We start from the raw sequence: 27624 nt of genomic DNA, 5'->3' as shown, positions 1-27624 counted from the left end.
ATAAAACTTTAATAAAAAGGTTCAGCCAATCACAACAGAGCATAGACTGGCTTCGGTTCCGAAAATGATCGGATAATTAAAAAGGGATGGAAAAGGCATTTTCCATAAACACCACAATGTGTGCGTAAAGGATGGAGAATCCGTTAAATTGACGAATCTTTTGGCCGAAGGCACACTGGCGTGATGGATACTATACTAAAAATACCGTGGCTAGTTACTAGATGGCGCTATCACAGGCGTTCCGAAAAAAATTAGAGTAGCCTATCTATTTCCAATAATACACTGTAATCTTTGAATGGAATTGGATTGGAAAGTTGGAAACATATAGTATAATGTATCACAGATCACTATATATAATGTATAATCATAGAGTACATTGAATATAGGGTAAGTCATAGAGTACATTGAATATGCTCTGTGCCATATACTTACTCTACTCCAAAGAGTGCTCTACTCTTTGGCTCTGTTTCTGTGGTTCTTCATTTGTCGTCTGTGGTGGTTCCGGTATTTCGTCGAATGTCGAAGAACGACAAAAAATTGAATTTTACTATTTGTAATAAATAATACAGAGACAAACGCCCGCTAACAGCACTTAAAGTAATCATATAATATGGAAGTAACTGATGATAATTTGGCTACCTTAGCTAACTATTTGCAGCAGACGCTTAATCCTGACCCAAACGTTAGAAGACCGGGTGAGTACAATTTTTATTATTTATTTGATTGATAGACCTTCTGACGTTATTATTCTTGTAGGATTAATTTGCACTCTAAGTAATTTATTTACTACAAATCCGTATTACGTTAGGTGAAGAAAATGTAATTGCAAACATACATATTAACCTAAAAGTCGTTAAGTTCAATGTTTTTATTTTTCAAACTTGGTGTTTGCATATAGATCATGAGGTCCAGAATTCGAATCCTACAAAAAATGTTGTTTACTTCTGTTGAAACTTTAATTTAATAACAATTAATTTTGTCACCACTTGCTAGAGGCACAGTAAAATTAAGTTCAGAAAAAAAGTAAGTTCAGAAAAATCTTTTGTCACTGTGACTTCTTTTTATTAATTAGTAAGTGCTTAGCTGCAAACACTCCTGACTTTAAGCAATGATGCAGCAAATGGTATGCTTAGAAGATGCCTATTTGACTTGACTTCAAGATACACATATTGAAGATGGTGTGGAAAACTAAAGTTGGTAGAACATTCTAGATCTGTGAGTCCATGGTGGAAATGTGTAACTTTCTAATGTATTAATTAATCTATAAATGTTTTAGCTGAAAAGTTTTTGGAAGGTGTTGAAGTGAACCAGAACTATGGAATCCTTCTGTTGCACCTTATGGACAAAGAGTCTGCAGATCCCACCATCAGGGTCGCTGCCTCCATCACATTTAAAAATTATATCAAGAGAAACTGGCCAGTGGTAAGCATTCACAATGTTTTTAAAAGGTTTCTATAATATGCACAAAACTTTGAGCCTGCTGTGACTTAACCTCATAAGTGAAGCTTTGAGGTGGGATCTACTCACACTTGGAAACTTAAAATACCCCCCCTACTAATGATAACTTACCTCACTGCCAAATTTCATATTTGTACCTCAAGTGGTTTTTGAGATTTTGTGATGTGACCTTATGCACTTATGTATTAAGAAAAAGACTATTTTTAACAATCAATAAAAATTTATAATAGCATTTTTGTAATTCATATTTATTAAAAAACTGTTTACTAATATTTATGTATGCAACTGAGATGTGGACTCAAATCAGCTGATCGGCATTGCATAGATGCCTTTGAGATGTGGTGTTGGCGAGGATTCTCAGTAGTCCGTGTACAGCTCATAGGACCAATGCATCATTGCTGAAACAACAAACACCACCTGTCTTCTGAGAATCCTCCAGTACTTCAGTCACATTGCCAGGAGAGAAGGAGATAAGTTAGAGATACTGGCAAAGTGGAAGTTCTTGATTTTTAAATAGTGTAACAAACACAACTTTCTTTTATATACATAGATATCTTTACATATAATCTCAGACTAATTAGATAAAGACCTGCCTCGCAAGACATTATTTTTCTGTCAAAAGTGTATGATCAACGATCTTATGCGATTATAAACACTGTCTCTATAGAATTGTTAAAAACCTCCGTAAAAATACCTCCTTGTGTAGTTATATGGTGTAAAAAACGAACAAAAACTGCTAGTTTAGTATAAGATATGTATGAAATCTAAGCTCGTTTTCCTTAGAAAATGGCAGAAAATTTTGTTCGTGAATTTGGGTGCGATACTAGTCCTTATGTATTTAGTCTGAGCATATAATAGTGCATACCCTACTTAAGAATCTTGTTCGGGCCACTGCCATTCATGCATGCTCTGTGCAGCCCTGTGTACACCACAGATTTTACTGTTTGTATAGGAAGAAGATGGAGTAGATCGCATCCATGCCTCAGATCGTGTTACCATTAAGTCACTGATTGTGTCGCTGATGCTGAAGTCACCAGAGTCCGTCCAGAGGCAGCTCAGCGATGCTGTGTCCATCATTGGCAAGTCAGACTTCCCTGAGAAGTGGCCGGGCCTCATCAGTGAAATGGTGGAGAAGTTTGGAACAGGTAAAGTTAAATATTTGTAATCTTTTTAGATAGAAATCTTCTCAGCCTTCTACAGCATACAAACTAACCACATGGACATTTTTTTAACTAACTAAAAATGGCCATGTGGTTAGTTTGTATACTGTAGAAGTGGGTGTGAGAGGATTACTTGCAAAAACTCTCCATAACTTGGTTAAAGTTCTTGGCCTCACTAGAACTGCAGCAAGTTCTATATTAGAAATGGTATCTAAAGCTTCTCCAGCAGAATGTTACTGCCTAGGCAGGGAGAACACCACAAGCGGAAAAGGGGAGTGTTAGTAAGCTGTCAAGGATGTCCTTAGCCTTACACCCATTGGTCACAAGTCCAGGACTCTGCTCTGAGTTTTTCACTCTACCACACGATGGATCCGGCACCCGCATGGTGAATCCATAGAACGCTGAGATATTTCGTCTCAGACCTGAGGCTTAACACGATGCTTCAGGATGGTAGATAGCAGCACTTAGAAAGGATCAAGCTAATCTTGGGAAAATATTTGAATTAAGAAATTCTTTTGGATAGCTCATTAAATTACGAATGCTATATTAGACCAGACTAAAAAGTTGATACACACAATCGCAGTACAAAGTGCCATAGACAAGAAAGAAGAAGAAGAAGATACACACAATGTTATCAGAGCCCAACTAGGTGGACCAATGACACCAAGAGGGCAATAAGGAGCCATTGTATGCAGCTTGGGATTCAAAGGTAATTGGTCTGAGGTCCCAGCTAATACTTAGGTATATCTATATTTCCAGGTGATTTCCACGTAATAAACGGCGTGCTACGAACTGCACATTCACTGTTCAAGAGGTACCGCTATGAGTTCAAATCGCAAAAGCTGTGGGAGGAGATCAAGCATGTCCTTGAGAACATTGCTAAACCACTCACTGACCTTTTTGTGGTAAGTCACCCAGTCCTCTCCCCCCCAAAGTGAGCCATAAACCAGACAAAGTCAGATGATTTTCTGTATAGTACAGTACAATTTTTTACCAAAGTGGTAGTTTTTTTCAGTTATTTGATCGCAATCTTTATGACGTCTCCCTGGCGCAGTGGTATGCGCGTAGGATTTACAAGACAGAGGTCCTAAGTTCAATCCCTGGCTGGGCCGTATGAGGTTTTTTTAATTGGTCCACATCTGGCTGGTGGGAGGCTTCGGCTGTGGCTAGTTACCACCCTACCAAAAAAGCTAAGCAATTTAGCATTCCAGTATGATGTCGTGTAGAAACCGAAAGGGGTGTGGATTGTCTTCTTACTCCTACCAAGTTAGTCGCTACCATCTTAGATTACATCATCCATCAGGTGAGATTGTAATCAAGGGCTAATTGGTAAAAAATAAAAAAAAAATACCACCACAGTAACACTGATTACATCTAAATTAAATAGAAAACAAATAACATTTTCAGGCTACAATAGAACTAACAAACACACATGCGAACAACCCTCAAGCTCTGAAGGTCATATACGGCTCCCTGGTGCTCATTTGCAAGGTGTTCTACTCCCTGAACTGTCAGGACTTGCCCGAGTTCTTTGAGGACAACATGCCAATATGGATGCCCAACCTACTCAATTTGCTACAAGTCAAAGTTCCCTCCTTGGAGACAGATGTAAGTTTATAGTTATTTATTATCTATATCTATCTATACTTATAATAAATCTATAGAGAGGTCAATTCTGTACATGAAATATATTTCCAAAATAACTATCAGGGGGGTGATTAGTGATTGATACTGATGCCAAAAATGCAACCAGTAAAATTTTTGTCTGTTGTTGTAAAATGTTCGTTATAGAAACAAAAACTACTCTACAGATTTTAACGAAACTTAGTACAATTGTTTTTTATACTCCTGGGCAGGTTATAGTATACTTTTCATCAATAGGAGCAGAGCAGTGAAGGGAAATGTTGGGAAAACGAGAGAAGTTACTCCATTTTTAAGCTTCTGTGGTGTGTGCAGCCTTAATGGGTAGGGCAGGGATAGGATAAGGGTAGTTGGAAGTTTACATCGACTTTCACGCGGACAAAGTCGCGGGCGTCCGCTACATTAAGATCTCTTTGGATAATTCTGTTACTTATGTAACGCGAATGTTAAAAACACATCTTAAGAGTGTGCAATATGTAATAATTTGGTGGTTACAAATGGTTCTGGATCTCAGATTCTGGAAAAGTTAGAAGCCTGATATTTGGGTAAATAATATTTCAAAGTCGTTATGACTATACAAAATACACAATTTGTAAAACTTTTCTCGATAGTTTATTTTTTTGAAAAATACATGTTTTGCTCACATTTTGCCTTCAATCTCAGGAAAAGCAAACTTATTTTCTTAAATTTTTGGTTTTGTATAGAAAATTAGGTATATATCTTGAACATGGCCATTTTGTTTTTCGTTATGTTGTTTAATTTACTTGCTAATTGCAAGTAAATTAAACAACATAACTAAAAGGTAAAAATGGTTTTGGCGCTCACGTCATAAAATTTGCGTCGCGCGTCAATCGCTCCGTGCTTTTCACTCACGTGAAAGTCATAATTCGGCGTCACGTTTGCGCTTCGAATTTTATCCATATCGTACCGACGCGATCTCTTATCTCTCTCTCTCTCTATCTTAAAAAAGATCTCTTAAAAGATCTTTTAAAAAAAGAATGTCTTCATTAAAAGTTCAAATCTATCCAGGATTCGGATGACAAGCCGGGAGTGCTGGAGCAGCTGCGCACAGAGGTGTGCGAGTGCGCCGCGCTGTACGCGCTCAAGTACGAGGAGGAGTTCGCGCCGCACGCGCCCGCCTTCGTGTCCGCCGCCTGGCACGTGTTGCTCGGCACCGGCGCCATGCCCAAGTACGACTCGGTGAGTGACTCCTCGCTTGTATCAAAACATACTGAACAATATCTGCTATTTATCTTTTAAATAATATTCCAGTTCCTCTCAAACTAATTGGAAAAAACTGTGTTAGGAGTGTTTACAACACAGGCCAACAGAGGGTTCGAACCGCAACCTATCGGTGATGACTCTTTTACCGTTAAACTATTGAGGCTCTTATGCTCGAATATGAAACAACATTCAAATCCATCACTCACTCGAAGCTCTTCTCCTGGCCTATTTTGTTTTTTATTCTTTACAAGTTAGCCCTTGACTACAATCTCACCTGATGATGAGTGAAGATGCAATCTAACATGGAAGCGTGCTAACTTGTTAGGAGCAGGATGTAAATCCACACCCCTTTTGGTTTCTAAACAACATCGTACTAGAACTCTAAATCGCTTGGCAGTATATCTTTGCCGGTAGGGTGGTAACGCCACAACCAAAGCCTTCCAAACCAGCCAGTTTATAGGAATACTAGCGGACGCCCGCGACTTCGTCCGCTTTCGTCTACCCCTACCCTACCCTACCCCTACCCTACCACTACCCCAACCCTACCCCTACCCTACCACTACCCCAACCCTACCCAACCCCTACATCTACCCTACCCCTACCCTACCCTACCCTACCCCTACCCCCACCCTACCCTACCCCAAACCTACTCCTACCCTACCCTACCCCCATCCTACCCCTACCCTCCCCGTACCCTATCCTACCCGTACCTCTACCCTACCACTACCCTACCTCTACCCCTACCCTACCACTACCCTAAACCCGGCCCTAAACCTACCCTACCCCTACCCTACCCTGTAACTTCTCTATCTTACTCCTACCCTTAGCAAAATCGATTCAGTCCATCGAGAGTGGTGGTATGACCAAGAGAAATAGAGACTTCTATGCTAATAATATAAAGAGGTAAAGTTCGTGTGGTTGTAGGAGGTAATCTCTGGATCTACTGGACCGATTTGGAAAATTGTTTTACCAATAGAAAGCTACGTTATTTGCAAGTGTCATAGGCTATGTTTGATCCCAATATTCACACGGGAACGGGAACTACGTAAATGAAAGCGCCGGGCGTCATATAGCGGAATTTCTGCGTCTTTTAGAAATTTTGTATTATCTCCGAAACTATTTAAAAATTTTCATTCTGTAAAGGGCAAATCTTATCTCCATAATAACCTTGTGATTATTAAATAATTTATTTTAATAAGGATTAAAGTTAAGTTGTATAAATAATGACGTAAACCTAAGTATATAAAATTAATAATTTTTAAAACACAAAAGGTACTATATGCTAATATATAGAAGATAGATATATGGTGTCGCGGACTTTTTTGTAGAACTTTTGAAGATACATAAAGTCTCCATACATTAATTTCAATTTTACACAATAGTTAAGGCAGCGCATGCGAATAAGTCTGTTTAAGAGGATTTTCAGTCCGACCTGTATGACAAAAACTGTGATAACTCGGCTAATATATATGATACCAATATAAAATATAGCCTATAGCACTCCCCGATAATGTAGCATTCTACTGGTGAAAGAATTTTTAAAATCGGACCAGTAGTTCCGAAGATTACCCCATTTAAAAAATGTGACAAACTTACAAACTTACAAACTTTACCTCTTTATAATATTAGTATAGATATACAAAAAGAGAAAGAATATGAATGTTGCCATACCTGATGAATATATACTTACTTGCAAGCACACAACTTAGTGACAGGTTTCAAAATTTTCAAAATAATTTTGTGTTGCCCGTTGCAGTTGGCTTCAAATGCTTTGAACTTCCTGTCAAAAGTTGCTGAGAAAAATAACTATAAGAGCTTGTTTGAAGACCCGGCTACGCTGAGCAGTATTTGCGAAAAAGTTGTTATACCCAATATGAAAATCAGAGGTGAGAACATTTTCTTAAATGATGTTTCAGTACTGTTTTTTTTACTTTACAATAGCAGACTGCTATTACAAAGTTCTTTAAATTGTCCTAGATCAGCTTGGAATTCAAATCCAAGCTCTCAGCTGATATTCTTAAACGCTGGATCTACAAGATTGTTATTAGAATATATACTACCGAATGCCCGTGACTTCGTCCGCCCTTAGATCTCTTTAATCCGGCCTGTCGCAAAATCCGTTGTTAGCGGATGTCTACTAACTATACCTACCAAAGCCAAGTACTTTTTGTTACGAGTTCCTCGAGTACAGATTATATTAACATTCATTATTTATTAAGAGGGTATTAGATGACTTGAGTACAGTTCTTTGTTAGGCAGCGTGAACACCGTCACGCTGCTAGTAGCGTTAGTGATTTTGTGCAGTAATGATGTGTTGTAATTATTGATAATGTTTTTGGTAATTATTGATCATAAATTGATTAGTGTGAGCAAGGAGAATTTGTCGGGCAGCGGGCGGGAGGGAAGGGAGTATTAATACATTCTAAAGGGATCCTACACCTAAGGTCACAATTTCTGGGACCTGCTCGAGGTGTTTCCTCTACCAAAATACCAAAATAATAGGACAATCACTGTCACGTCATACTTTTGCATTTTTATATACAAATATGTAAATGTTTTTCAGAGTCCGACATGGAACTGTTCGAAGACAACCCCGAGGAGTACGTCCGACGGGACATCGAGGGCTCGGACGTGGACACGCGCCGGCGCGCCGCCTGCGACCTCGTGCGCACGCTGGCGCTGCACTACGAGGACAAGATGATGAGCATCTTCGGCCAGTACGTCGAGGTACGTGCTGTTACACGGAGGCTCGGACGTGCACACGCGGTGTAAACATTTCGTGTGTAAAGATAAGTTTCGGGTGTAAAGAAGAAGACCACAAGTAACAGGCACTACGAAGGACGCTCCATACACTCGTTTTTAATAGGGATGATGACAGTTTTTTAAATTGTATATAAATTAAGAGTATACTAATAGCAAAGCAATTTTGTAAAAGTAACAGGGTGTCTGCGATCATTACTTTCGGAGCTACAGGGATTTATAGGGTCAGATTTGCGGCGCTGCCGCGGATCTCTGAAAAACGCTCCATACAAAATGGCACGATTTAGTGACGTCGTTGGCTCGCTGATCGTTAGGTTTGTCATCATCATCATCTCCTTACCCTTATCCCACTTAAGTGGGGTCGGATAAATATGTCAATCTTTTCCATTTGTCTCTATTACTTGTCAACTCATCATCCACTCCTTTTACACACATGTCCTCTTTCACACAATCCAACCATCTCTTCTTTGGCCTTCCTCTCCTCTTATGACCTTCCACTTGCACATTCAACATTTTTCTAGTAATATGACTTTCCTCTCTACGCATTACATGTCCATACCAAGCTAACCTTCTACTCCTCAATTTTTCTGTCACTGGCGCCACCTTCAGACTTCCTCTTATATACTCATTCCTTATTTTATCTATTCTTGTCACACCACACATCCATCTCAACATACGCATTTCGTTCACATGCATTCGTTTACTATCCGTCCCTTTCACCGCCCAACATTCTGATCCATACAGCACGACAGGTCTTACAACCGTTTTGTATATTTTACCCTTAAGTCTAAGAGGCATTCGCGGGTCACATAGTACACCTGAGACCTGTCGCCATTTCATCCATCCCGCATTCATTCTACTTTTCACGTCTCGGTCCACATTGCCATCGTTTTGAAAAAGCGATCCGAGGTACCGAAAATCGGAGCAAGCTGGTAGGGTTACACCATTTAAGGCAATTTTGGAAGATTGAGATGTACCGCCAAAGTACAAGAATAAATATTCAGTTTTCGTTTGACTGATTCGTAGACCAACACTTTCCAATTTCTCCTGCCATTTTCCCAGTCTGCTCTGTACCTCTGATGCGTTTTCTCCGACAAGTACAATATCATCGGCGAACAGCATACACCAAGGTGCTTCTTCCTGTATGTCTGATGTCAGAGCATCCATTACTAGGAGAAACAAATAGGGACTTAAAGCCGATCCTTGGTGTAAGCCCACCTCCACTTGAAACTTGTCAGTAACACCAGCTTCTGACCGTATGCTCGTACATGCATCTCTATACATTTCTTTCACTATTCTAACATACTTCCCAGGTATTTTCTTCACGTTCATAGCCCACCATACAACCTCACGGGGTACTCTGTCATACGCTTTCTCTAAGTCAACAAACACCATGTGGAGATTCTTTTGTGCATTCCTGTATTTCTCACACAGTTGACGCAAAGCGAAAATTGCATCAGTTGTACCCCGTCCTGGCATAAACCCAAACTGATTTAGACTAACCTCACTCTCCTCTCTTATTCTCTTATCTATCACTTTCTCCCAAATCTTCATAGTATGTGACATGAGCTTTATTCCTCGATAGTTGTTGCAATTCTGGACATCACCCTTATTTTTAAATATGGGCACCAACGAACTGCTGGACCACTCTTCCGGGATTGACTCCTCGTGCAACAACTTATTGAAAAATAAAGTCAGCCATTTCCATCCATCCACTTTCAGACACTTCCATGCTTCGACTGGTATACTGTCAGGCCCTACCGCTTTACCATTTTTCATACTCTGCACTGCCATTTTTACTTCATCTATACTCACCTCTTTTACCACTGCCACATTCATTGATACATTCTCTAATCCGCGATTCCAGTCATTCTCTTCGTTCATCAACTTTTTAAAGTATTCCTTCCACCGACCTTTTATTTCTTCGTCATTTGTCAAAACCTTTCCGGCATCATCTTTTATGCATTTCACATGTACTATATCCCTTGCATTCTTTTCTCTCGCTTTTGCTAGGCGAAATAAGTCTTTTTGCCCTTGGGGATAATCTAGGGACTCATACAATTTACTGTTTACTTTTCCCCTTGCAATAGCAACCGCTTTTTTCGCTTTCATTTTCTTCTCCACGTAAACATTCTTTTTAATCTCTTTTGAATTGCCGTCATAATCACTCACATTTTTCCAATCCTTAAATGCATCCTTCTTTTCTTTCAGTATATTTTGTATATCCTTACTCCACCACCATGTGTCTTTAGCTATCATACTTTTACCTTTAGTCTCTCCAAAAACATTCTTTGCCTCACTCCTCATGCACAAAGCTATTTCATTCCAGCATTCATTCACCGATTTATTGTTAAGGTCATCCATGTCGATCATTTTGTCTACCACTCTTGTTCGAAACTCTTTCACACATTCCTCTTTCTCTAACATGTACCATTTTATTTTGGGCAGGATCTTAGGTTTAGGCATAGTCTTATGGATTTTAATTTTGATTTCCATTAGTAAAAGTCGGTGTTGTGATACTAAAGGTTCCCCCGGTATGACTTTACAGTTTTTAATTTCATTAATATGGTCTCTTCTTATAAGAAAATAGTCAATTTGTGTATTATGATTCCCACTTTTATATGTTATCAAATGTTGATCCTGTTTTTCAAAGAATGTATTGACTACTGCTAGATCAAAAGCCGTGGCTCCCTGCAGCAGGTTTTCTCCCTCCCGATTACGGTTTCCAAAGCCCCGACCTCCATGTACTCTCTCATAACTTTCATTGAGTCTTCCTACATGACCATTAAAATCTCCCCCTATATAGACCTTTTCATTATTGGGGATAGCAATCATAACTCCGTCAAAATCATTCCAAAACTTCTCTTTCGTCGCATCATCACAACCTGTTTGAGGCGCATATACACTTACTATATTGGACATTACATTTTCTATAATTAGTTTGACTACTATAATTCGATCATTAACTCTATTTACATCTGTCACACATTTTTTCAACTCATTATCTAACACTACACCAACCCCATTCCTTTTGCCATCACTCCCGCAGTAAAAAAATTTAAAACCCATCCCGATTTCTCTAGCTTTTGTATTCTTCCATCTCGTTTCTTGCAAACAAGCAATGTTCACACGTCTCCTTTCTAAAACATCCGCTAGCTCTCTTCCTTTCCCAGTCATAGTTCCTACATTCCAGCTTACCATCCTGATTCTTACTTCCCGGACTTGCTTCTTACGTCGCACCCGTCCGTGATGCAACAACCCTTGTCCATTTCCCACAGGCGCCGGGTGCTGCACCTGCGCGTCGCCTAGGGGGTACGCCCTAACCTTCTCACAAAATCCGTTTCCTTGTATTGACATATTTTTTAAATGTTTTGGCTAGTAATTTTTGTGACCGGCCGCCTGCCTGACGTCAACCCTCCTTGGGAATCCTTAGAGTTGTGGATTTTTTCGAACCGCCACCCACTAGCGACATTTTCCCTTTGTCGCCTTTTACGACATCCACGGGAGGATATGGAGCGGTCCTATTCTTACACCGGGACCGCACGGTATCTGATCACTGATCGTTAGGTTTGTATGGGCGTTCAAACAAAATTACTAATATCTTTGTTATTTGTGCGTTTATGTTTATAGTTCATTTATTAAAAAATGTCACATTTAATGTAAGGAAGCTAAAACTGTATGAAGTTTCATCTAATTACGATAAAAAAAAAATTAATAGATTTTGAAATTTATCTTATTTATTTTGCAAATATCCAGACAATCTTTGCTTTTTATGTATAAATTAGTTAACATTGACCTTATTTACCCGAATGTATCATAAAAATCAACCTAGTCTTCATCCCCATTGTACTTGCGCGTACAACTGTCATTGTGGTTCAACTTACTTGGTCCTATAAAGTATGGTAAATGTCTGTCCCCCAGATGATGCTGAACAACTACTCTACGAGCGGCGGCAGCGAATGGGTGGGCAAGGACACGGCGCTGTTCCTGGTGACGTCCCTGGCGTCGCGCGGCGGCACGCAGGCGGCGGGCGTCACGCGCGCCTCGCCGCTGGTCGACCTCGCCTCCTTCGCTGCTAACCACGTGCTGCCTGAGCTGCAGAGGCCCAACGGTGAGACCACAGAACATTTTTTTTTATAAGGCGAAGTAAGTGATGATGCAATCTTTGATGGGCTTGGAAGGAATAGGATTAAAAACCACACCCTTTTCGGTTTCTACACGACATCGTACTAGAACGCTATATTGGTTTGGCTTGGCCGTACGTCTTGCCGGTAGGGTAGTAACTAGCCACTGCCGAAGCCTCCCACCAACCAGACCTGGACCAATTAAGAAAACTTCAATCGACCCAGTCAGGTATCGAACCCAGGACATCCGTAATTCGGTGTAAATCCACCGCGCATACCACTGCGCCACGGCTGCTGTCAAAACATAAAGCGCGCGTTAGAAGATAGTTTACCCGCTGAGTGGCGAATTTAAACTCTATGTGTTTGAGAATTTGACACTCAGCGGGTGAATGGTCCCCTGTGTTTTCCCGTGAAAAGTACATGAATTCCACTGAAACAAGTGACCTAAAGACGTAATAGTTAGTGAAAGACTAAGATTTAAGTTTGGACATGTGGGCGGGGCACTCTAGTAGTCAGATATGAGGAGCGACTACAAATTACAAATAGCTAATCTGTCATATTTATTACCTAGTGTCAAGTTTATAATATGTTTACAAGCCCGTCCAATACTTTATACAGGTATTTGATTTGTGTTTCTAAATCAAAATTAGTTCTGTATTTTCCCTCAAAGTGAATTATAACATATAATATAAAAACATTAATACATTAATAATACACATGCTGTTAATATTTCCAGTGACCGAACTGCCTGTGTTAAAGGCTGATGCCATCAAATACATCATGACGTTCCGCTCACTGCTGCCCAAAGAGATCATCGTCACTGCTTTCCCGCTATTGGTAAGCTTTCCTGTTTAATTATATTCAAACAATATATAATGTTTTATGTAAGAATTACTCGTGTATATGTACATTGTTTTTACCAGGCACCTCAACACCTTCACAGAAGGGTAGAAACTGCTAATAATATGTATGGATATAAATGACATAAATGGAATAAAAAGATTTTTTCTTTGTATTCTTTATTTAATTATCTATGTATGTGTATATGTATCAGTATCTGATCTTAATTCGGATAAGGAAACTGTCACCTTACCCATGCTATCTGAAAATCACTTTAATTTGTAATGTCCATGTTAATACATTTTAGATCCAGCACATCACCGGTCGTGGTGTGGTATGCACGTATGGAGCGTGCGCGGTCGAGAAGTTAATAGCGGGCGGGATGGTGACTCGCGCGGAGCTCGAGCCGCATGCGCCCGCGTTGTTGGCAGCGCTGTTTGCGACGTTGGGCGCGCAGGACAACCCCAGCGAGCACAACGAGTATGTCATGAAGGGTGAGTGGAGATAGAACATCATCATCATCATCATATCAGCCGATGGACGTCCACTGCAGGACATAGGCCTTTTGTAAGGACTTCCGAACATCACGATACTGAGCCACCTGCATCCAGCGAATCCCTGCGACTCGCTTGATGTTGTCAGTCCACCTGGTAGGGGGTCGGCCAACACTGCGCTTACTAGTGCGGGGTCGCCATTCTAGGACTTTGGGACCCCAACGTCCATCGGCTCTTCGAACTATGTGCCCCGCCCATTGCCACTTCAGTTTCGCAACTCGTTGAGCTATGTCGGTGACTTTGGTTCTTCTGCGTATCTCCTCATTTCTGATTCGATCACGCAGAGATACTCCTAACATAGCTCGTTCCATCGCCCGCTGTGTGACTCTGAGCCTTCTTATGGGGCCCATAGTTAACGACCAAGTCTCGGAACCATAGGTCATCACTGGCAACACGCACTGTTCGAAGACTTTTGTCTTCAGGCACTGAGGAATTTCGGGCGAAAAGATGTCGCGAAGTTTCCCGAATGCAGCCCAGCTGAGTTGGATTCGACGGTTCACCTCTTTCTCGAAATTGGATCTACCTAACTGGATCATATGTCCTAGGTATACGTATTCGTCTACAATTTCGAGTGCAGCGTTCTCAACTATAACTGGGTAGAGCGATACATGAGCATTACACATTATTTTTGTTTTGGCCATGTTCATTTTTAGGCCCACCTGTTGAGAAACGCTGCTGAGGTCATTGAGCATGGTACTAAGGTCATCCAGAGTCTGTGCCATGATGACTACATCATCCGCGAACCGCAGTTGAGTGATGTACTCGCCATTGATGTTGATGCCAAGTCCGCCCCAGTCCAGAAGCTTAAAGACGTCTTCCAATGCAGCGGTAAATAGCTTCGGAGAGATCACATCTCCCTGACGCACTCCTCGCTGCAACTGGATTGGCCTCGTAGTCTGATCCTGAATACGGACTGACATAGTGGCGTTTTCGTACAAGCACTTCAACGCTTGGATATACCTGTAATCAATTCGGCATCTCTGCAATGACCTTAGCACAGCCCAGGTTTCCACCGAATCAAAGGCTTTCTCATAGTCCACAAACGCTAAGCATAGTGGCTGGTTATACTCGTGGGTCTTCTGTATAACCTGCCGCAGCGTATGGATGTGGTCTATGGTACTAAAGCCTTTTCGGAAATCGGCTTGTTCGGGAGGCTGGAAGTCGTCAAACCTATTAGCGAGACGATTCGTAATGACTCTCGAGAACAATTTGTAAACATGGCTTAGCAGCGAAATGGGTCTGTAATTCTTCAGCAAGGTGTTGTCACCTTTTTTGAAGAACAGAACCACCACGCTCCTATGCCACGTCTCAGGCGTCGTGCCCTCGTGAATGACGGAATTGAACAATCGCTGAAGGACTTTAAGTATCCACCCGCTTTCAGGAGTTCTGCTGTGATTCCGTCCTCACCTGGCGCCTTATTGTTCTTCAGGTGTTTGAGAGCCACACTAATCTCGTATAGGCTGACGTCCGGGATATCTTCGGTATAGTGTCGGGTCAACTTGGCTCTGGGGTCTTTAGCCAAATTGTCAACAGGCTGCTGAGTAGTCGTGTATAGCTGTCCATAGAACTTCTCGACCTCACTTAATAACTCGGGCTTTGAAGAAATCAGATTACCTTGTTCGGTCTTCAAACGCGTCAGCTGCCTCTGTCCAATAGACAGATCTCTGGCGAAAACTTTGGAGCCTCGATTGTTTTCAATCGCATTTTTAATACGCTCGGTATTGAAGTTTCGCAAGTCGCTGGTTTGCGACTTAGAGATCTGTCTACTGATTTGTCGGTATTTTGACGCATCTGCTGAAGACTGTAATCTCATTTCTTGCCTCTCTTCCATGAGTCTAAGTGTATGGTCTGAGAACTTTTTGGTTCTTTTAGTACGGTGGGTCTTATAGAACTTAGACCCAACGGAATGGACAGTTTCCACGAACCTGTTGTTCAAATCGTCCACAGTTTCGCAATTTGTTAGGCAATCAAAGCGGTTCTGCAGTTCTAGTTGAAAAGACTCGGAGTTTTGGATATGGGCATGAGTAGGTCGGAGCGTAGACTTCACCAGTCGATACCGTTCCAGCTGAACGTTGATATTCAACGTGCCTCTAACCATTCGGTGATCGCTACCGGTTTTCACCCTATGGATCACAGAAACATCGTTGAATATTTGCCGTCTGGTAGACAAGATGAAGTCAATCTCATTTTTCGTGGAACCATCGGGGCTCATCCAGGTCCATTTCCTGTGTGGTGGCTTCTTGAAGAAGGAGTTCATCATAAAGAGGCCCTCCTTCTCCATTAAGTCAGCCAACATTTGGCCCCTATCGTTTCGTTGCCCATACCCAAATCGTCCCACTTTCAACTCTGAACCGCTACGTTCGCCCAGCTTTGCATTAAAATCCCCCATCACAACATTGTAATAAGAGCTTGAGGCATGTATGGCTTTAGAAATATCCTCATACAATACCTCTACCTCCTCGTCGGGATGTGTCGAGGTCGGTGCGTAAACCTGTATAACCTTCAACGAATACCGTTTGGTAATTCGGAGGACCAGGAACGCTACCCTGCTCGACACACTCTCGACTTTTACAACATTGTTCACGAGGGACTTGTGAACGATAAATCCGACACCACCCTGGGACTGTTGGTCGCCCTCCCGGTAGTAGAGCATGTTGCCGGATTCAAGGATTATCGAGCCCTCCCCCTCTCTACGGACTTCAGACAATCCTATGACATCCCAGTGCAACTTGCTCATAACTTCTTCCAGCTCGATGACCTTTTCGTCGGAGATAGAACACAGTGAGTATATCATGAAGGGTGAGTGGAGATGGAACACAGTGAGTATATCATGAAAGGGAAGTGGAAATGTTGATAATTGGTAACCCTAGCGAGCACAGTTGATCATGAAGGGTGAGTGGAGATGGAGCACAGTGAGTATGTCATGTAGGATTAATGGAGAAATAAGTATGTCATGAAAGGTGAGTGGTGATGTTGACAACTGGTAATCATAGTAAGCAGAGTTGGTCATGAAGGGTGAGTGGAGATGGAGCACAGTGAGTATGTCATGAAGGATTAATGGAGAAACAAGTATGTCATGAAGGGTGAGTGGAGATGTTGACAACTGGTAACCATAGTGAGCACAGTTGATCATGAAGGGTGAGTGGAGTTGGAGTACATTGAGTATGTCATGAAGAACAACTGGTAATCATAGCGAGCACAGTTGGTCATGAAGGGTGAGTGGAGTTGGAGTACATTGAGTATGTCATGAAGAATGAGTGAAGATACTGAAGACTGGTATCTGTAGCGAGCACACTGAGTATGTGATGAAAGGTGAGTGAAGTTCAAGCACATTGAGTATGTCATATTATTATTTTATTATAAGTGTAAATATTGCTATGAAATATTGAATAAAAACATGGCATCATTGGCGATAAATAATGAAAATGTCATGAATGGTGACACTAAGCTCGCGGTTTCCTCAGCCGTGCTGCGCACGCTGGCGGTGCTGCGCGAGGCGGCGCTGCCGTACGTCGGCGAGGCGCTGCCCAAGCTGGCCGGCATGCTGGCCGTGGTGGCCAAGAACCCGTGCAAGCCGCACTTCAACCACTACCTGTTCGAGAGCCTGTCGCTCGCTGTACAGTGAGTTTCTTCTGTGTATTTGTACTCATCTCATTATTTTACTGGTAATTATCAGACAATAGGGATGATGACAGTTTTTTAAATTGTATATAAATTAAGAGTATACTAATAGCAAAGCAATTTTGTAAAAGGAACACGGTATCTGCGATCATTACTTTCGGAGCTACAGGGATTTAAAGTGTCAGATTTGAGGCGCTGCCGCGGATCCCTGAAAAATGCTCCATACAAAATGGTAAGATTTAGTGACGTCTTTGGCTCGCTGATCGTTAGGTTTGTATGGGCGTTCAAACAAAATTACTAATATCTTTGTTATTTGTCCGTTTATGTTTATAGTTCATTTATATAAAAATGTCACATTTAATGTAAGGAAGCTAAACTGTATGAATTTTCATATAATTACGATAAAAAAAATTATTAGATTTTGAAATTTTATAATTTTATTTATTTTGCAAATATCCAGACAATCTTTGCTTTTTATGTATAAATTAGTTAACATTGACCTTATTTACCCGAATGTATCATAAAAATCAATATATTCAAACCTAGTCATCATCCCCATTGCAAAAGGCGGTTTTATCAATACATTTTTGTTTCATATTCATGGGATTTTTTGATTTATTGATAATGTTGTTTGTAATTTTTTGGCAGAAATATTGAACCATAATATAAAATTTGTTAAATGAGTACCTGTAGATGCATGCAAGTGTGCCATTTTGACACCACACACAATAACGGATAATTCCGATATTGATGATCAGGCTCAATGATTTAACATTTTAATTTCATAAATAGAAGTCAAAATTCTCATTACAATCATTCATCATTACAAGTCAAAATTATTGCTCTAAACCTGCCAACCAACATTGGACACTTAGCTCCAAAGTTCTCCATAGGGGAGGAATAACCTTTAAACAACCTAGGCCTTTATTGCCATGGGAATCCCCAAGGTCCAATACAATTTTTTACTAAAATACACTTTTGTTTACAGATTAGTAGTGAAATCAAACCCAAATGCCATAACAGCGTTCGAAGATGCCCTGTTTCCGATATTCCAGGAAATTTTGCAAAATGATGTACAAGGTAAGTCATGGTAAATCATTTCTGGTAACCATGTTCAGCATTATGTCATGCAGTCTTGATATTTATAAGAATATCAGCATCAGATTATGGGATTTTTTTAGGGACTTGCAATAACCACGTTTCACGCTTCCTTTGACGTCTGTCACGGCGAATGTTACTAGCATGAAATTGTCAGTCATATGAGGGAGTCGACCGCTTTCCGGTGCGGGGTCGCTATTCCAAAAACTTGGAACCTCAAAGTCGATCTGCTTTGAAATATTTGCCCTGCCCTTAGCAGCAGCGTGCACTTCATGGGTGCCTAAATGCAAAACCTCGTGCATGCCAACTCATGGAATTATGTCAGCAACTTTGATTCCTTTACTGATCTCTTTGTTGCTCTGGCTATAGCTAAACTCTTTATTTTTTTAGGCAGTACTTAGTTACTCTTATTTTTTTTAATGATTTTTGATGAATTTTGCAGAGTTCATGCCATACGTGTTCCAAATGCTGTCACTATTGCTGGAGATGCGCGGCGGCGGGGCGGGCGGCGCGGGGGACGCGAGCGCGGAGGCGTACGCCGCGCTGCTGCCGTGTCTCGTGGCCCCGCCGCTGTGGGAGCGCACGGCCAACGTGCGCCCGCTCGTGCGCTTGCTATGCGCGTTCGTGGCCACGCGTTCCGACCGAGTGCTCGCCGACGGGAAACTGGTGAGTAAAGCTGACTTCACAGGTCATTAAAAGAGTAATAATTAAACTGGTAACCCCAGAGAGTGCACTGAGTATGTCATGAAGGAGTGGAGATAGAGATCTGCTAACCCTAGCTAGCACAATGTTCATGGCATGAAAAGGGAGTGGAAATTTTGATACATGGTAACAATAGTGAGCACAGTGGGTATGTCATGAAAGATGTTGATTACTGGTAACCCCAACAATGAGTATGTCACGAAAATTGAGTTGTTGATAACGAATCGACGCCGACGGTAATCTAGCGAATTAAGCTGACTATAAATAAAAAAATATAGCGTATTTTTTTTTCGCTGGAATGAAGTACAATTAAAATATAATTATTATCTCAAATGTATGTTTCCAGAATGCAATGCTCGGAGTGTTCCAGAAATTGATTGCTTCGAAGACAAACGATCACGAAGGATTTTATCTCATCCAGACCATATTGTTTAAATTTGGCGAGTAAGTATTTTACAACATTATACATTGTTACTTAATTTCATTACAACTATCAGCCAATGGACGTCCACTACTGGAAATAGTGTTACGAATTGCTTGAGTACGAGTGGTATTAACATTAATTATTTAAATTATTATAAAAAAGAGATATTTGTAGTTGTTGTAACAGTAATGGTATAAATAAGAGGGTATTTGATGACTTGAGTTCAGTTCTTTGTTATACAGCGTGAACACCGTCGCGCTGCTAGTCGCGTTAGTGCAATAATGTTTTGTGTTGTAATTATTAATGTTTTGTATTGTAATCTTTTTAATTAAAAATCATTGCTGTTCGTTAGTCTCGCTGAAACTCGAGAACGGCTGAACGGATTTATCTTATATTGGTATTGAAATAGTCAAGGGGTAGGGGTAGGATATGGGTAGAGTAGGGTAGGGGTAGAGTAGTGTAGAGTAGGGATAGGGAAGAAGTGCACATAAGTCAAAGCGAAGCTAGACCGGGTCCGCTAGTAATAAATAATGTGTTGTTATTATTTATGTTGTAATTATTGATCATAAATTGTTTAGTGTGGGCATGGAGATCATGTCAGGCGGGGGAGTGAGTGTTAATGCATTCTAAAGAGATGCATATGCAAAAGCAGGCATAATAGAGAAATACACCCAATGTCACAAGTCCTGGGACCTGCTCGAGGTGTTTCCTCTACCAAACCATGGTACAATTACTGTCGCTGCTACCCTCACGTCATAATAAGCCTATTGTTAAGACTTTCAAACATCAAAGTTTTGAGGCGCCAGGTTTCAGCGGTTCCCTGCATGTACAAATTGAACAAAATGGAAAATTCTTTCCGTTAGTCATTTTGACATATTCTGTCACTGTGTAAACTAATAACGAAGAAATCGAAAATATCGCTCTTTTTCGCGATGACACAAGAGATAGATGTTTGTAAGTCAGATGTAGGTAGACAAATATCCCGTAGTGTGCGTTTCCGCCTATCTTTTCTACTTCTGCCTTCGGGCCCCATTAGGCGATGCTTCTGCGTACGCCTAAATCGCCCAGTAAGATTAAGGAGCCTACGGCACTTCAGAAAAATAAAAACGTATATTGAAATTTTGTACTTCTTTGCCGCGTGTGGTTAGAAAAGGTGGCAAAGAAAAGCGTGTTTATCGATCACCGTTTACTGTTCAACTGGTTTAATATTACTAAATATATTGGGTTAGTGATGTGCTCTTGACATGTTAGTATCGACATGTGCGCGCCACATGTCGACTTACAATTTGGTACGTTGTAAACTTATAGATAATCTACGAACTAAATATTAATGTGGATACGCTAATAATGATTATACAATAATATTTATATGGATAATTTGCAGGTCGGTGATGCAGCCGTACACGAAGCAGATAATAACGCTGCTGTTCCAGCGGCTGTCGTCGTCCAAGACCACGAAGTACATCCGCGGCCTCATCGCCTTCCTCGGCTTCTTCGCGGCGCACTACGGCGCCGACGCGCTCGTCGACATCGTCGACTCTGTGCAAGCCAAGTGAGTGCATTCCTCACTTTTTAGGGTTTCGAACGTACGTAGTACAAAAACGGAACCCTTATAATCTCACTTGAAATTTAGTATTTATTTTTGGAGTTTACTCCATAAGAATCGATTTTTCATATGGCCCCGGTATGAAAAAAAAGGCCAGTAAAATGCGATGAATGACAGCGTTACGTTTTTGTGCGCAACCTATTCTGCGCACCTTTCGCCGTGCGCTGTTGGCGGGCGCGCACGCCGCGGCCTGCTGCTCTTCGGTTGCGCACCTATCACTTTTCACACGTAAGTATTGAAACGTACATAGTGTATGCTGCGGGGCAACATACACCTATTTAGACAGTCGATCTGAAAGAGTAAAGTCCATTCGTGCCTCGGAGCTGTCACATACTTTTTTTTATTCTTTACAAGTTAGCCTTTGACTACAATCTTACCTGATGTTGCAATCTAAGATGGAAGCGGGCTAAGTTAGGGGTAGGATGAAAATCCACACCCCTTTCGGTTTCTACACAACATCGTATCGGAACGCTAAATCGCTTGGCGGCACATCTTTGCCCGTAGTGTGGTATTAGCCACGGCCGAAGCCTCACACCAGCCAGACCTGGAGCAATTCAGAAAACCTCAATAATATGTGAGAGGATATGTGAGAGTCCAGTGGATGAATCTCTACTTTTGATTCAGAAGGCGTACGTTCAAATCCGGTCCGGGGCATGAACCTCCAAGTTTTCATTTGAATTTCAAACAGTGCATTTTAAGAAATAAAACATTATGTGCATTAAATAAGACATTAATAATATCTAATACGTGAAAGCTCAGTGGATATAACGAGCAGAGAACGGGGAGTGTTGATCGATCGTCAAGGAATCCCTTAACCCTACATCCTGTAGTCACAAGTTCAGGACTCTGCACGGAGTTCTTCTCTCTACCACGCGATGGACCCACACGGTGAATCCATGGAATGCTAAGATATTCGTCTCTCTCTACCTTTGATTCAGAGGCTGTAGGTTCAAATCCGGTCCAGGGCTTGCTCCTCCAACTTTTCAGTTATGTGTATTTTAAGAAATTAAATATCACGTATCTCAAACGGTGAAGGAAAAACATCGTGAGGAGAATTTTCTTAATTCTCTGCATGTGTGAAGTCTGTCAATCCGCATTGGGCCAGCGTGGTTACTATTGGCCTAACCCCCCTCATAAAGAGAGAAGACTCGTGGTCAACAGTGAGCCGTATATGGGTTTATGATAAAAATATAATGGTATAAAATGGTTGATGATGATGTAATGTGTCGCAGCATGTTCGCGATGTACGTGGAGCGCGTGCTGGTGCCGGACGTGCAGAAGGTGTCGGGCGCGCTGGAGCGCAAGGCGGCCGCCGTCGGCTGCGTCAGGCTGCTGTGCCACAGCGCGCACTTCCGCGACGGCGCGCTGGCCCGCCTGTGGACGCCCGTGCTGCAGGTGACGTCACACTGCGCTGGCAATAAAGTGCATTGACCTTTCTGTGGGTAAAGCAGGGGTGACAAACTTTATATCTGTGTGCCCGCCGACCGGTTTCGCAGAAAGAAAATAGAACGCATACGCCTTAGACCTTGTCCAGAAGGGGCGAATTCGTCGCGAATCATATCGCGCGAATTCATACGCGCGTTGTCGAAGTACTAGACATCAATATATCGCGTCCACAAGCATCGCGCGAATTCAAAATACGCACGTAAATCGCGTGCACTACGCCAGACTCTCGACTCGCGCGAATCACGCTAGTACTAATACTAGGGACGCCTTGTTGCGTCCAGTTAACGCGCGAACTCTTAAGCAAGTGCACGTTCAACTCCATGTTTCGTACTGAATTCCTCCCCAAATGGTCGCACGTTGGTACGCGCCTTGTGGACGCAACGGTCGCGCGAAATACACGCGAGAGAATCGCGGCGAATTCGCCCTTTCTGGACAAGGTCTTAGTGTAAAGCCAGAATATACTGGTGTTAAATATTTTGGATCTGTTAGTTTACCTTGTCCCTCTCAATAAGCTGATGACCACTGTGTCCGTCTGTCCGCAGGCGCTGATCGCGCTGTTCGAGCTGCCGGCGGACGAGAGCACGCTGCCGGAGGACCACTTCATCGAGGTGGACGACACGCCCGGCTACCAGCCGCAGTACGCGCAGCTCGCGTGCGCCAGGGGCAGCGCCAGCGACCCGCTCGCCGGTGAGTGTTAGCTGCACGAGATGGAGGCGTCTCATTCTCCAGTACATAATCCACCTAAAACCTGCCTTCGGAACCGGTGGTAGAGTCTTTACAAAAAGTCACCACTCAACTGTCGTTTTAAAAGTGCTTTTAAACTGAGATTACTTGAAATAAATGATTTTGAATGGGGATGATGACTAGGTTTGAATATATTGATTTTTATGATACATTCGGGTAAATATGGTCAATGTTAACTAATTTATACATAAAAAGCAAAGATTGTCTGGATATTTGCAAAATAAATGAGATTATAAAATTTGAAAATCTATTGAATTTTTTTTATCGTAATTAGATGAAAATTCACACAGTTTTAGCTTCCTTACATTAAATGTGACATTTTTCAATAAATGAACTATAAACATAAACGCACAAATAACAAAGATATTAGTAATTTTGTTTGAACGCCCATACAAACTTCACCGCGCCAACGACGTCACTAAATCGTGTCATTTTGTATGGAGCGTTTTTCTGGGGTCCGCGGCAGCGCCGCAAATCTGACCCTTTAATTCCCTGTAGCTCCGAAAGTAATGATCGCAGATATCCTGTTACTTTTACAAAATTGCTTTGCTATTAGTATACTTTTAATTTATATACAATTTAAAAAACTGTCATCATCCCTATTGTATATATATAAAAAAATCCATTGTCGCCTGTCCAGGTGTGGAGGACCCGAAGCGCTACCTGGTGGAGAGCCTGGCGAGCATGTCGCGCGCGCACCCCGGCGTGCTGCCGCCGCGCGTGGCCGCGCTGGACGAGCCGCACCGGAACGCGCTGCACAACTACCTGGCCGCCTACAGCGTGCAGCTTTGCTGAACACTGCCCATACACGCGATAGACCGTGACACGTGCACTGTGGGTGACACACTTTTATTTGATACCTCTACATCATTAACAACCCATATTCAGCTCAGTGCTTAGCACGAGTCTCCTCTCAGAATGAGAGGGCTTAGGCCAATAGTCCACCACACTGGCCCAATGCGGATTGGCAGACTTCACACACATAGAAAATAAAGAAAATGAATTTAAAACGACACTACCACAAAAGAGACGTCATTCAAGGAGATTTTTTTTATCTTCAATGTTCGTATTAGGATATGAACTTCCTGTGCTGGATTGTCGTGTCCTGTTTAAAAAAATACCGCAGATTTCTATAGAAATAGTTAAGTGGCTAAGCAGGTCCCAACTATTTGGAACTGAAATAAGGTGTCTACTTATGTACGTACGAACAAAACCCTAAAAACAATGGCCTATGGGAAACCACTTTAATTTTAATAACAAGCAAGTGTGTGTTGAGGTGTCAAATAAAAATGATTTATATACAGACCTTTTTTTGCATCAAACTTTTGATTCTTATGTAAACAAAATTCAAAAATATCAATATCTATACAGTAGGCTTGACTCAAGTCCGAGATATCACTTACGAGTTAAAGTGGAAAAGGGATTCAGAACGGGCATGTTAACCTTTATAAAAATTCAAACCCTTGTGAAGTTTAAAAATATGACTTATTATATTTAAAATACCAGGGCCTCTTGCCAAGTTACATATTGATTCTCTTTCTAGAATCAGTTTCAAAAAACGTTGTAAACGTTTTGAAAAAAAAACAAGTTTGGTAGACCACACGATGAAAGTGAAACTTCTTTCAAAATTAAAAAGCAAAGTGCCATCTATGAGCCTCAGGCGTAACTGCATAGCAAAAAGTTCTCCATACGTACAAAAAGGTATTCGTTTTCAAGTTCTTTATGAACGCCATCTATTAATAGTTTAAAATAACTAACACTAAATGGCATAGTGATGCTTCTAGATGACAGAAGGCATCACCCAATTACACTTTTTGTAACGCACTTTTCAAGTTAAGCGATTAAAGAAGTTTTACTTCAAAAATATATGGAAATTACCTGTCTGATCTGACATTCCCAGATATTTTTAAATTTTTGAAATATTTCGAAGCGAAAGAGAATCGATATTACATGGCTAGGGGCCTAGGCGTTTCAAATGTATAGTGATTAAATGTCACATTAGCTGTTAATATCTTACTTATGTTTTCTTTATTTGTAATTGTATGTATTTCTCAATGTATGTAAATATTAACGTATGGAAGGACTGAGTAACATTAATGATAAGAGAACATAGGTGTAACTGTAAAAATGAAAAAAAATGTGATAGCAATCCTAAGGCTGCTTACACACTGTCTACTGTTGTTGGAGTCAGCATACAATACTTTATGATGTATATGTCCGCTACTTTCCTCACATAATGTATCACATTGTATCAAAAGTTTTTTTTGATTTTGATTTTTATTGAAGTTACCTGAAAACGAATAATATTAGACGACTGGTCTTACATTATGTCGACCAACTCTAAATAATTTTATCTAGAGTTTCACGAACTTCATTATTTCACAAATACTAGTCGTTCCGCAGCAACTTACGATTTCTTTCTTAATTCTTTTTTCTCGTTTAATCAAACATCACAGCTAGATATTTGAATTAATAAAATCTCAAGTACTTGTAATATAAAAGCAAGCGTTTCAACAGAACATGTTTATATACTGTAACCAAAATAATGATTAAAAAAGGCTAGTTGACACTTTTTTATAAGGTCTTCTGGATTGAAATTAAAATCATATTTTTTTAAGTGATCATTACATGAAAATTTTAATTTTTAAATATTTATTTGACAATACAAGCCAAAACGCATCGGCCATGATATTTCAGCTGTTTCAATCACGTCACGAATCCTTCACCAAACGGAGCGTTTGAAAAAAATAATACTTAATAATTAGTTTGACGTTTAGTAGTTACATAAAGAAACTTTGTGACGTCACAAAATGGACGACAGCGTTTTTGACGTATAATTTGTTTACATTCGAGTGACAGTAGTCAGTTTGTGATCAGCCTAACAAATAATTAGGTAATTTCTAACGCTGAGCGTTTCACTCCTTAACAAATTGTTACGTTTATTTAGTATAGTTGTGTTGATTGATTGGAAAAATAGTTTGATTGTAATTAAAAAAATGGACTTAACACTGGATGAAATTGTATTATTTTTGTACTTGAAGAGAGAAATGCGTAGTTTATAATGTATATTTTTTGTAAATCCTGCAAGTATTGGCTATTTGTAATGTATCAAAAATACAAGCGGATAGTCGTGGGGTTATGACGTAATTATTTTTGACAACAATGTAACTGTCACTTTATCTAAGAAACTGTCATGTTGATGTCAAATGCTTAGCCTTGTCATATCTCCTTCCTTGAGACCATGCGAGAATTCTTAAATTCATGGTTTGGTATTATGAAAAGTTAAGAGTAAAATAAGAAATATGGCAGTCTTGTGGTATAATTTTCAATATAATTTTGGTAATTGACCAAAATCTCACAGCATAACCCTTTGCTTTTAGAATGTATTAAACTCATTATTATTTTCCTGTATTGAATGGTTGTATGATTATGAATTTGATTTATGGTCGCAGTCTCTATTATAATAGAGAATGGTTGATTGTTTTGTGAATAAATATTTCATAATTCTTTTGCCTTAGTTTTATTTTGTACCCTAGCATAAACAATTCTATACAATAATTATAGCCCTTGGCTTAATTAGACTGATTTGGTTCTTCAGCGGATCTCCTCATTTCTGTTTCGATCACGCAGAAATACTGCTAACATAGCTCGTCCCATCGCCCGCTGTGTGACAGCCATCTTATGCGGCCCATAGTTAGCGACCAAGGGTCGGAACCATAGATCATCACTGGAAACACGCACTGTTCGAAGATTTTTTGTCTTCAGGCTTTCTTGAAATAATATCTAAAATCAATCAACACAAAAATAATTCCTGAAGAGCGAAGCGACTATGAGTACATGCGAAAGGAAGCGCGCAGGAACGCGACTGTCCGAGCACGCGCACTATATCGTGCGCGTCGTCTTATGGTCGCCGAGCTCGTCACTGTAATCTTTGAGCTCGCCAGCGACCGACGACACCGACTCACTGGTGACAGCCGAGAGCCGCCATGATTCCGTGTGGATACTCGCGCATTCTCTGGTAGTAATGTGTCACGCGATTAACAAACTTCACGGGCATGCTCTGCGCTGCGCTCCGCCAATGTGCGCCGGCCCGTAGACTCGTATAGTCGTTTTTGAATGAAGACAGTGCTGCTAAGCATTTCACTGTCACAGGTTGATAATTGTATTGGGTTAGCACCGCTTTCAAACTTATCGGCAATTATAATGTTATTTTTCGCTTTTT

At 40.9% G+C, this 27624-nt stretch overlaps 1 protein-coding gene across 1 annotated transcript; it reads left to right on the top strand.

Moving 5' to 3' along the window:
• Positions 1-493: 493 nt before the first annotated feature.
• On the top strand, positions 494-26912 carry LOC112054601 (exportin-2). Its single transcript, XM_052887229.1, has 19 exons — positions 494-695; positions 1277-1422; positions 2411-2603; positions 3378-3523; positions 4026-4226; positions 5289-5459; positions 7240-7369; positions 8047-8210; positions 12165-12354; positions 13104-13204; positions 13515-13701; positions 17226-17382; positions 18371-18462; positions 18923-19146; positions 19529-19626; positions 20991-21158; positions 22445-22607; positions 23201-23345; positions 24043-26912. The coding sequence occupies exons 1-19, from the start codon at positions 611-613 to the stop codon at positions 24195-24197; spliced, it is 2916 nt and encodes a 971-aa protein (XP_052743189.1). The 5' UTR covers positions 494-610; the 3' UTR covers positions 24198-26912.
• Positions 26913-27624: the final 712 nt, after the last annotated feature.

The sequence above is a fragment of the Bicyclus anynana genome, chromosome 2, assembly GCF_947172395.1.
Source record: "Bicyclus anynana chromosome 2, ilBicAnyn1.1, whole genome shotgun sequence".
NCBI classification, from domain to species: Eukaryota; Metazoa; Arthropoda; class Insecta; order Lepidoptera; family Nymphalidae; genus Bicyclus; species Bicyclus anynana.
Note: the sequence above shows the minus strand (reverse complement) of the source record. Positions and strands in the feature narration are given on the sequence as shown.

Excerpts from the sequence above, each read along its gene's own strand:
- LOC112054601 (XM_052887229.1), top strand. The coding sequence starts at position 611 with ATGGAAGTAACTGATGATAATTTGGCTACCTTAGCTAACTATTTGCAG. Across the intron at positions 2,604-3,377 it reads GGTGGAGAAGTTTGGAACAG|GTGATTTCCACGTAATAAAC; the intron begins GTAAAGTTAAAT and ends CTATATTTCCAG. Across the intron at positions 13,205-13,514 it reads TCACTGCTTTCCCGCTATTG|ATCCAGCACATCACCGGTCG; the intron begins GTAAGCTTTCCT and ends AATACATTTTAG.